The following is an 11521-nucleotide window of genomic DNA, read 5'->3' on the forward strand; positions in this document are numbered from 1 at the left end:
ACAACATTTTCGTTAACGGGAATCAAGGAGAGGTCAAGATTGGAGATCTCGGCCTCGCTGCCATTTTAAGAAAGTCCCATGCTGCTCACTGCGTTGGTACATGCAATTCCCAATCAATTCCAATATGCTGTTTCTGCTGAGTTTCTTGGTCTCTAATTGTGGAAAGTTTTGATCTTTTGTTAGGGACTCCTGAGTTCATGGCACCTGAAGTTTACGAAGAAGCGTATAACGAACTGGTAGATATATACTCGTTCGGTATGTGCATTTTGGAGATGGTCACGTTTGATTACCCGTACAGCGAATGTACTCACCCTGCTCAGATCTACAAGAAAGTTATGTCGGTGAGACTCTCCGATTACTAAACACACACAGATTAAAAAAAAAAAAAAGCTTCATCTCTTTATGTTTCAAATGGCTAAAAAGTTCGGTTTCAGGGCAAGAAACCGGATGCATTATACAAGGTGAAAGACCCTGAAGTTAAATGTTTTATCGAGAAATGCTTGGCCACCGTATCCCTCAGAGTCTCTGCTCGTGAATTACTAGATGACCCTTTTCTTCGAGTAGACGATGGTGAATTTGATATGAGATCGGTTGATATGGATGATTCGGTCGGGCCACTTGTTAGGCAGCCGCATCATCTTCCTGACTACTACAACTACCCTTCAAATAGTAGCTCTTTGAATCGTCAGTACTCAAATGGTTATAGTAGCCCCAACGAGTATCAGAACGGGTGGGCATATAATCCAGCTGAGGCAGAGGAGACTCACGGAATCGAACTCTTTGAATGTCGAAACAATGATGATCAAGAAGATGACAAGACATCTGGTAATGTTGATATAACCATCAAAGGGAAGAGAAGAGATGATGGTGGCTTATTCTTGCGTCTTAGGATCGCCGACAAAGAAGGTAAAATATTCTCTTGTCCTTTCTTTGTTTCATAACCTATGAACAAGAGTGTGGAAATGTGATATTTGTAAGTTCCAAAGTCTAAATATACATTATTTGTTGCAGGACGTGTCCGAAACATTTACTTCCCATTTGACATCGAGACAGACACGGCATTGAGCGTTGCAACAGAGATGGTAGCGGAACTAGATATGGATGATCACGGAGTCACAAAGATCGCCAATATGATTGATGGTGAGATATCTTCTCTTGTGCCCAGGTGGAGACCGGGCCCTGAATTCGAAGAATGTCTTGCGGCTGCAGCGGCAGCAAATGCTGCAAGCATTTGCAACAACTGCGTGTCGAACCGCACCTCAATGGGGTCGGTGATGGATTTCTTGAGGACCAATCCTGGTGCGAATGTGATACAATGTTGCAGAAATGGGTGCGGAGAGACTCATGGCCGGTTTGAAGAGATCACGATCAGAGAAACCGAGGTGCGTCTTAGAGAGCTATGGAAGCTGCAGCAACAGCAGGAAAGCCGTGAGCTAAGCTCAATAGACTCAGGGCAAAACCACTCTGAAGAAGAAGAAGAAGAAGAGGAAGAAGAGGTATATGAAAACCCTGAAAACACGTTTTCTTGCGAGGCAGGTAACGGAATAATAAACCATTCTGGATCCTTCTCGTTTATACCATCTAAATACTGCGACGAGGAGGTATACGAGAAAACCGAAAATCAGGTCCAACAAGATTTGAGATGGCTTAAAGCCAAATGCCAGATTGAACTCAGAGACATTCAAGATGAGCAATTACAAACCCGGTGGCCGGAATCCGGAGAAGAGTCGGAGATTTTTCCTTTGGGTTCGGTTTCAGGGATGGAAGGAGATAAGGTGAAAGAACAACAGATGTATGGAGGAAGATTGGTACCAAAGTGTCTTAAAAGGACAACTTCACTTCCTGTTGATGCCATTGATTCTTGATTATTACGTAGTGTTTTCTTCATGTATACATATATATTGTTTGCTATTATAAGTCTTTTTACATTGTAAAAACACACAAGTATACACTTAAAAGAGATCCATCCACTTCAAATTCTTTTGGGGTTGTTTGTACAATAATGAATACCCTTCGATCTACTGATCAGAAATCTACTACGTATGTGAAAACTTCAAGGTGCAATAAAAGAATAATTACTTTGGAAATTTCGTTTCGTTTCTAGCAACTTGTTTTAAAATCTTTTCAGCATTAACATAAACTATGCTAGCAAGTACTAGCAAGTTTTATTGGAATGCATTTGTTTTCATTTCCGAGCCTCCACGGTCCCAAATAAATGCTTGTGGGATGAGAAACAATAATGAAAGCAAATTATTGAGCGATGTGAAAAGTAAGCAAATCAGTTTTGTGCATATAACTCCGGACAATAAAATTACTCAATTTGCATTTAAAAAGAACAACAAATAAAAAAAGATTTCCGTCAAGAATTTTCTAAATAAAATTGGATTTATGTAATTGTAAAATGAAATTAAAAGGAGGAAGAAAAAAAAGGAAAGAGGACAAAAGAGTAAATTAATAAGTGTAAACCCCACAAGCAGCACAACGCCCATGTTCCACTGCCGACCAATCTACTAGAAATTTGGGTTCATCCACATGCATTTGTATTCATTTCACTTATTTTTCCATCAAATTCCTTTAATAAATATATATTATATAACATGGTTTGGTTTGTCGTTACTATATGATTATTATAGAAATGCTTGGACCTTTTCAATAGGACTTTTTTTTTTCTTTTGTCAATACCTACACACTAGAAAATCGATTCGCCATATTAAGAAGTACTGCTGCGCCTGTTTTTTTAAACTTTTTAAGTGTTATCTCAAGCTTTATGACAAAATAAAATATAATTATCAACCCATTTTTTTGTAAATACTAAATTACACACAAAACTGCAAAATAGAAATAACAATCACGTGTGACTTTTGATGTGGTGAGCCTATAAAGTCCGAAGCTCAGATCAGATCCAGATATATATATAGAAAATCTAGATAAGTAAAGATGATCAAATCTTTTATGAAATGTACGGTGATCTGATCTCACTGTACGTGGTTGTTTTGCTGGAACAATAAAAAAAAACCTTTACGACAATAAAATTAATAACGGTTTTAAAAATGAAAATGATGATGATATATACCTTTGTCACAAATTCAAAACTCGAAAATTTATGTTATACGCGTCAAGAAATTCAATGGAACTAAACGAATAAAAAAGATAATGAGAAATGGTAGGGACTAGGGACATACATATGAAGAATTGAATTAGGGTGACCCATTAAAAAGGAAGATAATAGTAAGGTAATAATTGATCTTTGTATACATATGCAGGAGTACAGTATATATGTAATAGTCTTACAAAGCAAAATCCTAAAAATGGTCGTTTATTGAAGACATGCATGTGGGCATTGAATGTACAGATCAACGTACTCTTTTCGTACCCAACTCAATTCCAATTCAGTGCCAACCATTCTTCTCATATATCTTCCTCCATTCATTTTCTTGTCGGTCCTTAAACCTAATTCCCCTCAATCTTTTCTCATATTATACTTTTATATAAACAAGGTCCATTATTATGTATATAATGCAAGATGGTCATGATCACCACCAGCAACTAATAATTCCGTTTATGGTCTTATTTAATTTGTCCTCATATATCATATAGTATATTATTGTCGATCTTATATCTACGTGAAATCGTGTACAACCTTGAAATGATCCTTTGCGGTGGAAGCCAACTAGCCTCATTTCATTTAAACACACACTCGTGGCTGTGTGGCTAACAAGATCAACGAAATGATTTGTTACTTTCTTATAATCTTTAAATAATCACTCTTTTTTCCCAATAGTTTCAAAACCTTTCTGTGCATTAGTCCAGCAGACTCTCATCTCATTATTAGATAGTCAAGTAACACCGTTAACAAAAAAAACAAAAATGATAAAATAAATTGTACATTTTAAAACAAACAAAACAAAAACAACTTTAAGAAGTGTCAAAAGTGACTAGATGAACCCACCTAAACATAAGTTGAGATCACTAGCTAGTTTCTAACTCAAATCGCTAAATCCTTAAATATCGTGCTGAATTAAACAACATATATAGATTATAGATCAGTTTTGGTCCAAAACTTTTGGATATACAAGATACATAGTTATTCAGGCCCAGTGGGCTCCGTTTACTTACTATTTTTCACGTGTAAAAAAAAAGGTGTATGAATCAAACCTGAAACTCAAAAAGGCCATTTTCTATTTAATAAGCCCAACTAAAAGAATTCAGGCCCATAGAAAGAGAAGAGAGAAAGAAACCCTAAGAACCATGAAGTATATAAAAAGCTCCGACTTGCTCTGCGCGTCTCTTTCTTTTCACCCGAGCGGACGGACGAACACTCAAAAGCTTGCCTGAGATTTTCTCACTTAGAGATCCTTGAGAAATCGCAACAATGTCGGAAAAGGCCGTCACCATCCGAACCAGGAAGTTCATGACCAACAGACTTCTCTCCAGGAAGCAGTTCGTGAGTTCCATTTTTCTTTTAACTCCTTAATCTATTTCTCTATTAGCATCAATGTATTTCTTATGCGTTTGGGGTTTTAGCGGTGGCTACATGTAATTAGATCCGAATAGGGATTGGTTAGGTTCTTCTCAGGATGTGGGTTTGACATTTTAGGTCAGGTTTTCAGATTTTAAGCCGAACCTGATATATATTTGATAACGGGGAAGTGGGAAGAGAGTGAAGCACACGTTTTTTTTTTTTGAATTTGAGTAACTAGTTTGTGTAATTCTCGTATATTGGCCTTGTAACTCATGTAGTCTCTGTTCATTTTGTATAATTGCATTATAGAATCTGGGTGAATTACTAAGATTATGGTGGATTTGTGGATTGTAGGTTATTGATGTTCTTCACCCCGGAAGAGCCAATGTTTCAAAGGTTTGTTCTTTAACCTCAATTGTCTTATTACTTCCATTTATTTTGAGTTCTTTGTATATTAGACTAGCTAGTCTGTGAGAGGTTTCAACGGGTTAATTGGCTTTAATTCTACTTTAAAGGCTGAGCTGAAGGAGAAGCTAGCAAGGATGTACGAGGTCAAGGACCCAAATGCAATCTTTGTTTTCAAATTCAGAACCCACTTTGGAGGTGGTAAATCATCCGGCTTTGGTTTGATCTATGACTCTGTTGAGAGTGCCAAGAAGTTCGAACCCAAATACAGACTAATCAGGGTAAATGCTTTCTCCACTCTTGTTTCCATGATATATTGCTGCTGCCTACAATAACCTGTGTTTAGAAAAGTCCTAACTCTCCCTATTATTGATTACCATCAGTACTCTTCAGTCTTCATCATTAGAGTTTTGTCTGTAGACTGTTAGCTATGTGCTGTGTTTTGGAATCTATCGTATTGCACTTGGGTTCTTTACATTCTTATATACTTAAAATGGTGGCCGTTGTGTTTGGCAGAATGGACTTGACACTAAGATTGAGAGATCAAGGAAACAAATGAAGGAAAGGAAGAACAGGGCCAAGAAGATCCGTGGTGTTAAGAAGGTGAGTCTACTGGTTTCTAAATGTTTACTCTCTTGCTTTCCCTTTTTCAAAAATTGTGGTTGAAGCCTTAAGAATCGTTTTTGTTCAATGTCTTGCAGACAAAGGCTGGTGATCCCAAGAAGAAGTGAGATCCTCAAGACAGAATCTTTATCTTGTGGGTTGTTGATCTGCAATGTCACCTTTTTATGGTATTTGTCTGCTGTTAGATCGTTTCTCCAACTAGACGTCTTTCGGTTTATTTTGTTTCTGTCAACTTTTGTTTTGAGTTTTAGTGAAACATATGATCTAAGGTTTTGTTCAATACATCTTATTCAAACTCTCTCTGGTCTGTTTACACCATCTTGAGTCTCTGGCCGTTGTTGAATTTGATTTGCTCACATGATAATCTTATACAACTTAGAGCACAATAAAGGATATCATTATTCAAAATAACAAAAGTGTTATCCCTTACTCCATTATTTTTCTGATATATGAACAATAATTATAGTTTTCTACATCACGCTATATGAACATGTACCACATGTATAATCTGAAATCATTCTTTTATGTAAAAGTTACAAACTTGATCAGCTCAGAGGGTAAATTAGCTGGCTTGTCGTAAATTTCACGTTTGTTACTTTAGCGTCCTCGTTAAAGTAATAAAGCAAAGACGACGCTTTACGAAAAAACCGCGTTTGGGAAACGCTAATTTGTTTAGCTTACAATTTTTGAGTTTGTGCGAGCGAGTGGATGAGGACTCGGGTTGGGACCGAGAGAGACGTCACGGCTCAACCAATCCGCAAATAAGGAAGCGCGTGCGTGAAAGGAGTGGGTGACCACTTTGCCTCGTCTTAAACGTTAGGTTGTTTGAAATACCAAAAGTAGCCCTGGTTGGGTCGACGAATCTCATGCCCCTACCACCCAATCACAAGCGTACCAATCCTCGTGAACACACACACACACACACACACCTCTTCATCTCGGTCTCCATCTGGATCTGGGCACTTGATCTTTACTCTCATCGGAGCTGAACCACTCAGATCTGTTTTCCTCGAATTGTTCCGGTGGAGATGACATCGGATCACCGCGACGCTGTTTTCTCTCTCGAATCACCCGATCTGGAGGAAGGAGGTGTAGGAGATGGAGGAGAGTCCGATACTGACGAGGATCTCCGTGAAAACGACGACGTAGACGTGGTTATCCCGGAAACGAACGAAGCCGAAGCCGAAGACGACGATCCCGAAGAAGAAGAACTCAATTCTCCGTCTACGTCGTCACTCGCCATGGTTTCTACGATCTCGGCTACTGCTGTTGTTTCCGGGACCCCGACGACGAATACCTCTACAGGCGCCGTGACCGTTGCTCTTCCGGCTGGATCCGCCGTTCCTGTCTCCGTAATTCCCGTTGATTCCGATCCTAAATGGCACCGTATGACTGAGATCGTCCATCAGAGACCTCCGATCGATGATTCCAGACGCCTTTTCCAGAGGCTCTGGACGGACGAAGACGAGATCGAGCTTCTCCGTGGTTTCCTCGATTACATGACGACGCACCGAGGCAGCAGCTCCCATCCGCCTGACACGGCGCCGTTTTACGAGCAGATAAAGTCGAAACTTCAGCTTGAATTCAACAAGAACCAGCTGGTTGAGAAGCTTCGTAGACTGAAGAAGAAGTACAGGAATGTGATGAGCAAGATCAGCTCTGGTAAAGAGGTATTCTTCAAGAGCCCTCATGATCAGTCCACTTTCGAGATTTCTAGGAAAATTTGGAACCAAACTGGGAAAATCATAGGGTTTGAAGACAACAATGTCATGGATTTTGATGAAACCAGTAACCATCATAACACCAATGGTAACTACTCGACCTTTAACAGCCCTAGTTCTAATCCTGAGCTCGATTCTGAAAACGGAGTCGAGAAGAAACTGACGATGAGTAGTAGTAGTGGATCGAGAAAACGATCACGATCAAGAATCGGGAAGATTGAGGAAGACAACAAACCCATCATCGCTCCTTTTGACGGGCAAATACCAAACGCAGGTAGCAATGTTAACCTCAACGAAACCGCAGCTGCTATTAGTATGGGAGGAAACCTCGGGGGTTTGATCGAAGAGACTGTGAAGAACTGTGTCTCTCCTGTGATCATGGAGTTGATGAATGGGACTACTAGTGTGATGATGGCTGCAATGGGAGGAGGGTTTCCGAGTAGTGGTGGTGGTGGCTTTGGCTCGTTAAGTCCCATGTTTACACGGCCGCTCAATTTCGGTTTTGGTGTAGAAGGAGGAGGAGGAAACAAGGCTGTGGCGGATGAGCGGTGGAGGAAACAACAGATTCTGGAGCTGGAAGTGTATTCGAGGAGATTAGAGTTGGTTCAAGAGCAGATTAGAACGACATTGAACGAGTTAAAGACGATGCCGAGTGGTGTATGAGTATGATGATGAAGAAGAGCAAGAGAAGAATAAGACAGAAATAACCAGTAGGTTGATATATCTTAGTTAACCTTCTGGTGTGTGGGTGAGTATAGTATGAGATTTGAATCTTTTCTTAAGTTATAAATTGCTAAGTTATTATTATTGTGATCTTCTTTCTCTAGGTTTTTTTTTCATCATTTTTTTTTAATTATCTTTAAATTATTTGTCAATAGGGATGAATCATAATAGGGGGGAGGGGTTTGTGTATAACCTTTGTATTAGATTTATAGTTTTTTTCGTAGAATCATTTGTTCAATAACAAACAGACTTCTAGCTATTTTTCTCTACAAAGAAAAAAAAAAAGTAATAATTTTAATTTATAAATTGTGTATTACTCTTTGTGTAATAACATGAGATGTTTATTTCACTTTGGTTTATTTCTAGATCGGATGCTGTTTTGTTTTCTTTAAGTGTATTATGTTCTGACTAAAAATCCTTTAGGATTGTCAAAACATGAAAGCGGTTTATGGCAAGAAGTGGATTTCTGTTGCTAGCGTCGTGGATCAGAAAAATATTTCAAGATTAAAGTTATAAAATTGTAGAAATAATATTGAGATTCAAGAAGAGAACCCAGAAACTTCTCCACGTGAAGAGTGAAGAGGCGGATGTTAGGTGTCGTTTGTTATGAATTTAAGAAGCAATTTTCTAGATTTGATTACTCAACCAATTAAAAAATAAAAATTAAAAAAGAATTATCCACACGAGTTTGGTCTCGTATGATATGGGTGGTGTTATGGCGATGGTGTGTATTGTGTAATATGCACCTTACAAAATTGGGACTTATCCCAGTGAATAGTTCTTTTCGAATCCCTCCCTTTCTTCTTCTTCTTCTTCTTCTTCTTCTTCTTCGATTGGATCTTGTCTCGTACTTGGTAAGCTGATAAAGTTTCCGGCTTTGTATCTTTTCCACTGATCTTTTGTTTCGTCTCCAAAATTTTCATAATTGAATACTGCAGGTTCGATTTCAGCTCAAGAACAACTCAACACGAACACTTCCGCTCACTGTCGAAAACTCGAAGTTAGTAGTTTTGTACTCTCATGATTTCTTCTTTCCGAATTTGTTTGTTCTCTCTAAGTCATGGTCTTGGTTTCAGTTTCACTCTACGGATACGCATTTTCAAAACACTCTTCGGTTTATAATATCTAAAAGATAACAATGTGTTGCTTGTCAAATTGTAATAGAGCCTATGTAGTAGAACTAGGGGCATTGCGTGCATCAGATTGTGTCTTGAATTTTTTCATTTTCTTGTGATCCATCATCTTCAGCAACCAAAACTGAGAAATTTCATTTTGGTGGACTTTCAAAGACCCTAAGCATGGAGGAGGACCGGTGTTCGATCAAGGATGATGCGACTCAAGTAATTCATAATCTTTTTGCTTTCTGTACTGCAATAAAGAAGTTTTAGTTCCTTTGCTCAAGTTTTTCTTAGTGTGTGTGTTTTCTTTGTTTAATAGTTGATAGGTGACACCCCAATGGTATATCTGAACAACATTGTAGATGGTTGCGTTGCTCCTATTGCAGCTAAGCTTGAGATGATGGAGCCTTGCTCTAGTGTCAAAGAACGGTATTCTTACAAGAACCCTCTCTCTCTCTCTCTCTCTCTATCTATCTCTCTTGTTTGCTCCAAGAAATCTTTGTTCTGAGAAACCTCTTTGGTTCTTTTCAATGTTCTTCCGCTTGCTAGAATTGCTTATGGTATGATTAAAGATGCAGAAGACAAGGGAATGATTACTCCCGGGAAGGTATAGATTGAAATATATCATACTTCTCCTTTTTCCACATTAGAATGGAACTGAAACTGAAATCCTGGTGGTGTTTTTTTGTAAACTCAGAGCACATTGATTGAGGCAACTTCTGGTAACACCGGGATTGGCTTAGCCTTCATCGGGGCAGCTAAAGGTTACAAAGTGGTGCTCACAATGCCTGCAACCATGAGCCTTGAAAGAAAAATCATTCTTTTATCATTAGGTGCAGAGGTTCACCTTACAGATCCTAGTAAAGGCGTCCAAGGAATCATCGACAAAGCTGAAGAGATATTAAGCAAAACTCCAGATGGGTTCATACTGCAACAATTCAAAAATCCTTCAAATCCGGAAGTATGGACTCTCCTTTCACATTAGATGTTTGCTTTATCCTCTCTTTATCTTTATTTATCAATCAAAATTTGGTTTTTCTGCAGACTCATTATCGAACCACGGGTCCAGAGATATGGAGAGACTCTGCAGGGAAAGTAGATATATTGGTGGCTGGTGTTGGGACTGGAGGAACGCTTTCCGGATCAGGAAGATTCCTCAAGGAGAAGAATAAAGACTTTAAGGTAGAAGTTATATTTAAAGTCCAACCATATCTCAGGAGAAACTTATATTAGTTATAGTTTTTTACTTTCAAGCACTTCACGTATATATCAACAGGTTTACGGGGTGGAACCTGCAGAAAGTCCAGTAATCAGTGGAGGCAAACCGGGTGAGTTTGTTTATCTCTTGCTTGCATTTAAGCTTTTAAAATCTTGATCTTGAGTATAAACATAAAATACCCTAAGTAAACATCATTCGTGGAGTGTCTTCATGCATGAACATAAAACACGGATACTGGTTCCCGGTTTCTAGGTCCACATTTGATCCAAGGAATTGGGGCTGGACTCATCCCAGACAATTTGGATTTCAACGTTCTTGATGAAGTCATTCAAGTAATGTAGCTGAGGTTTTATCTGTTTTGTCTTTGTAAACGCGATGAGATGTCAGAGAAATCAAACTGAGATGTTGTGATCTCCAATTCATTTTTTCAGGTGACAAGTGTTGAAGCAATTGAAACAGCCAAACTTCTTGCCCTGAAAGAAGGATTACTGGTAGAATCTCCAATCCAACCGGTTCAACAACTTTGTGTTGCCCTGAAAGAAGGATTACTAGTAGAAGAACATTTCTGATAAATGTTATTGTCTGGCAGGTGGGAATATCTTCCGGAGCTGCTGCAGCAGCTGCGATAAAGGTGGCAAAGCGGCCAGAAAACGCTGGGAAACTCATTGTTGTAAGTAAACAAAACAGTCATAACTTGCTAGCCATAAACCGGCTTTCCTTAACAAGAAATCAGACTGGAAGTTAAAAGAAGATGTATCGGTATTTGTCCGGTTTTCAGGTGGTTCTTCCCAGCGGCGGGGAACGTTACTTATCGACTTCATTGTTTGAATCGATCAGACATGAAGCAGAGAATTTGCCAATTCACTAAGGGCTTATATGCTACCTCTCACTCGCGGTTCGGTTTGTTAAAACATTACCAAGGTTTCGGGTTGAAGGATTTCAGTTGATGCCTGATCCTCTCAATCTTAGCCTCTCAAATGGACTCTCTCCTGTGTTTTCTTCTCATATCTAAATGTGTAAAAGTCTATATGATAACTGTAGTAAATTCTTATAAACCAATGGTTATTCATGTATTTTATTTTTCTTGTCAATTATCATTTCACAAACCCATATTAACGCTAGACAATTTGGCTTGCGGATTGTGGAAGAGGAAGAAGATCAGAGGACAAGAGACTATAGACAAACACATCATATATTTTACCTTTGAGAAAAGTGTAACTCCAGTTGTTCAAAAAAAAAAAAAAAAAAA

At 38.7% G+C, this 11521-nt stretch overlaps 5 protein-coding genes across 8 annotated transcripts in view; 4 read left to right on the plus strand and 1 right to left on the minus strand.

Annotated features, from left to right (window-relative positions):
- LOC104705626 (serine/threonine-protein kinase WNK1-like) overlaps positions 1-2021 on the plus strand; it is a 4135-nt gene extending 2114 nt beyond the window's left edge. Inside the window, exons 5-8 of one of the 2 annotated variants that reach the window (XM_010421702.2) lie at positions 6-96; positions 184-341; positions 435-906; positions 1012-2021. In XM_010421702.2, the coding sequence (XP_010420004.1) occupies positions 6-96; positions 184-341; positions 435-906; positions 1012-1865 (1575 nt within the window). In that variant the 3' untranslated portion in view covers positions 1866-2021. The remainder of the gene's footprint in view (positions 1-5; positions 97-183; positions 342-434; positions 907-1011) is intronic. The other variant, XM_019244365.1, reaches the window with a different exon arrangement.
- On the plus strand, positions 4277-5834 carry LOC104705715 (40S ribosomal protein S24-1). The gene is made up of 5 exons (XM_010421816.2): positions 4277-4444; positions 4817-4858; positions 4978-5148; positions 5384-5470; positions 5569-5834. The coding sequence occupies exons 1-5, from the start codon at positions 4373-4375 to the stop codon at positions 5596-5598; spliced, it is 402 nt and encodes a 133-aa protein (XP_010420118.1). The 5' UTR covers positions 4277-4372; the 3' UTR covers positions 5599-5834.
- LOC104705810 (probable transcription factor At3g04930) lies at positions 6178-8194 on the plus strand. Its single transcript, XM_010421926.2, has one exon. The coding sequence runs from the start codon at positions 6520-6522 to the stop codon at positions 7873-7875; it is 1356 nt and encodes a 451-aa protein (XP_010420228.1). The 5' UTR covers positions 6178-6519; the 3' UTR covers positions 7876-8194.
- LOC104705896 (bifunctional L-3-cyanoalanine synthase/cysteine synthase D1) lies at positions 8600-11380 on the plus strand. 3 transcript variants are annotated; one of them, XM_010422100.2, is made up of 12 exons: positions 8600-8789; positions 8874-8935; positions 9225-9275; positions 9373-9482; positions 9603-9660; positions 9751-10014; positions 10098-10235; positions 10330-10381; positions 10525-10604; positions 10704-10763; positions 10862-10942; positions 11051-11380. In XM_010422100.2, the coding sequence occupies exons 3-12, from the start codon at positions 9234-9236 to the stop codon at positions 11138-11140; spliced, it is 975 nt and encodes a 324-aa protein (XP_010420402.1). In that variant the 5' UTR covers positions 8600-8789; positions 8874-8935; positions 9225-9233; the 3' UTR covers positions 11141-11380. The 3 variants fall into 3 exon arrangements, 2 of the variants coding, with proteins under 2 accessions (XP_010420402.1, XP_010420329.1); XM_010422027.2 differs by having other exon boundaries at positions 8601-8789; positions 9184-9275; XR_002037626.1 differs by lacking the exon at positions 10525-10604 and having other exon boundaries at positions 8602-8789; positions 9184-9275.
- Positions 11372-11521, minus strand: part of LOC104703403 (uncharacterized N-acetyltransferase p20-like) — a 955-nt gene continuing 805 nt past the window's right edge. Inside the window, exon 3 of the mRNA XM_019232677.1 lies at positions 11372-11445. Coding sequence (XP_019088222.1) covers positions 11372-11445 — 74 coding nt within the window. The remainder of the gene's footprint in view (positions 11446-11521) is intronic.

Source organism: Camelina sativa, chromosome 1 (assembly GCF_000633955.1).
Source record: "Camelina sativa cultivar DH55 chromosome 1, Cs, whole genome shotgun sequence".
Lineage (NCBI taxonomy): Eukaryota > Viridiplantae > Streptophyta > Magnoliopsida > Brassicales > Brassicaceae > Camelina > Camelina sativa.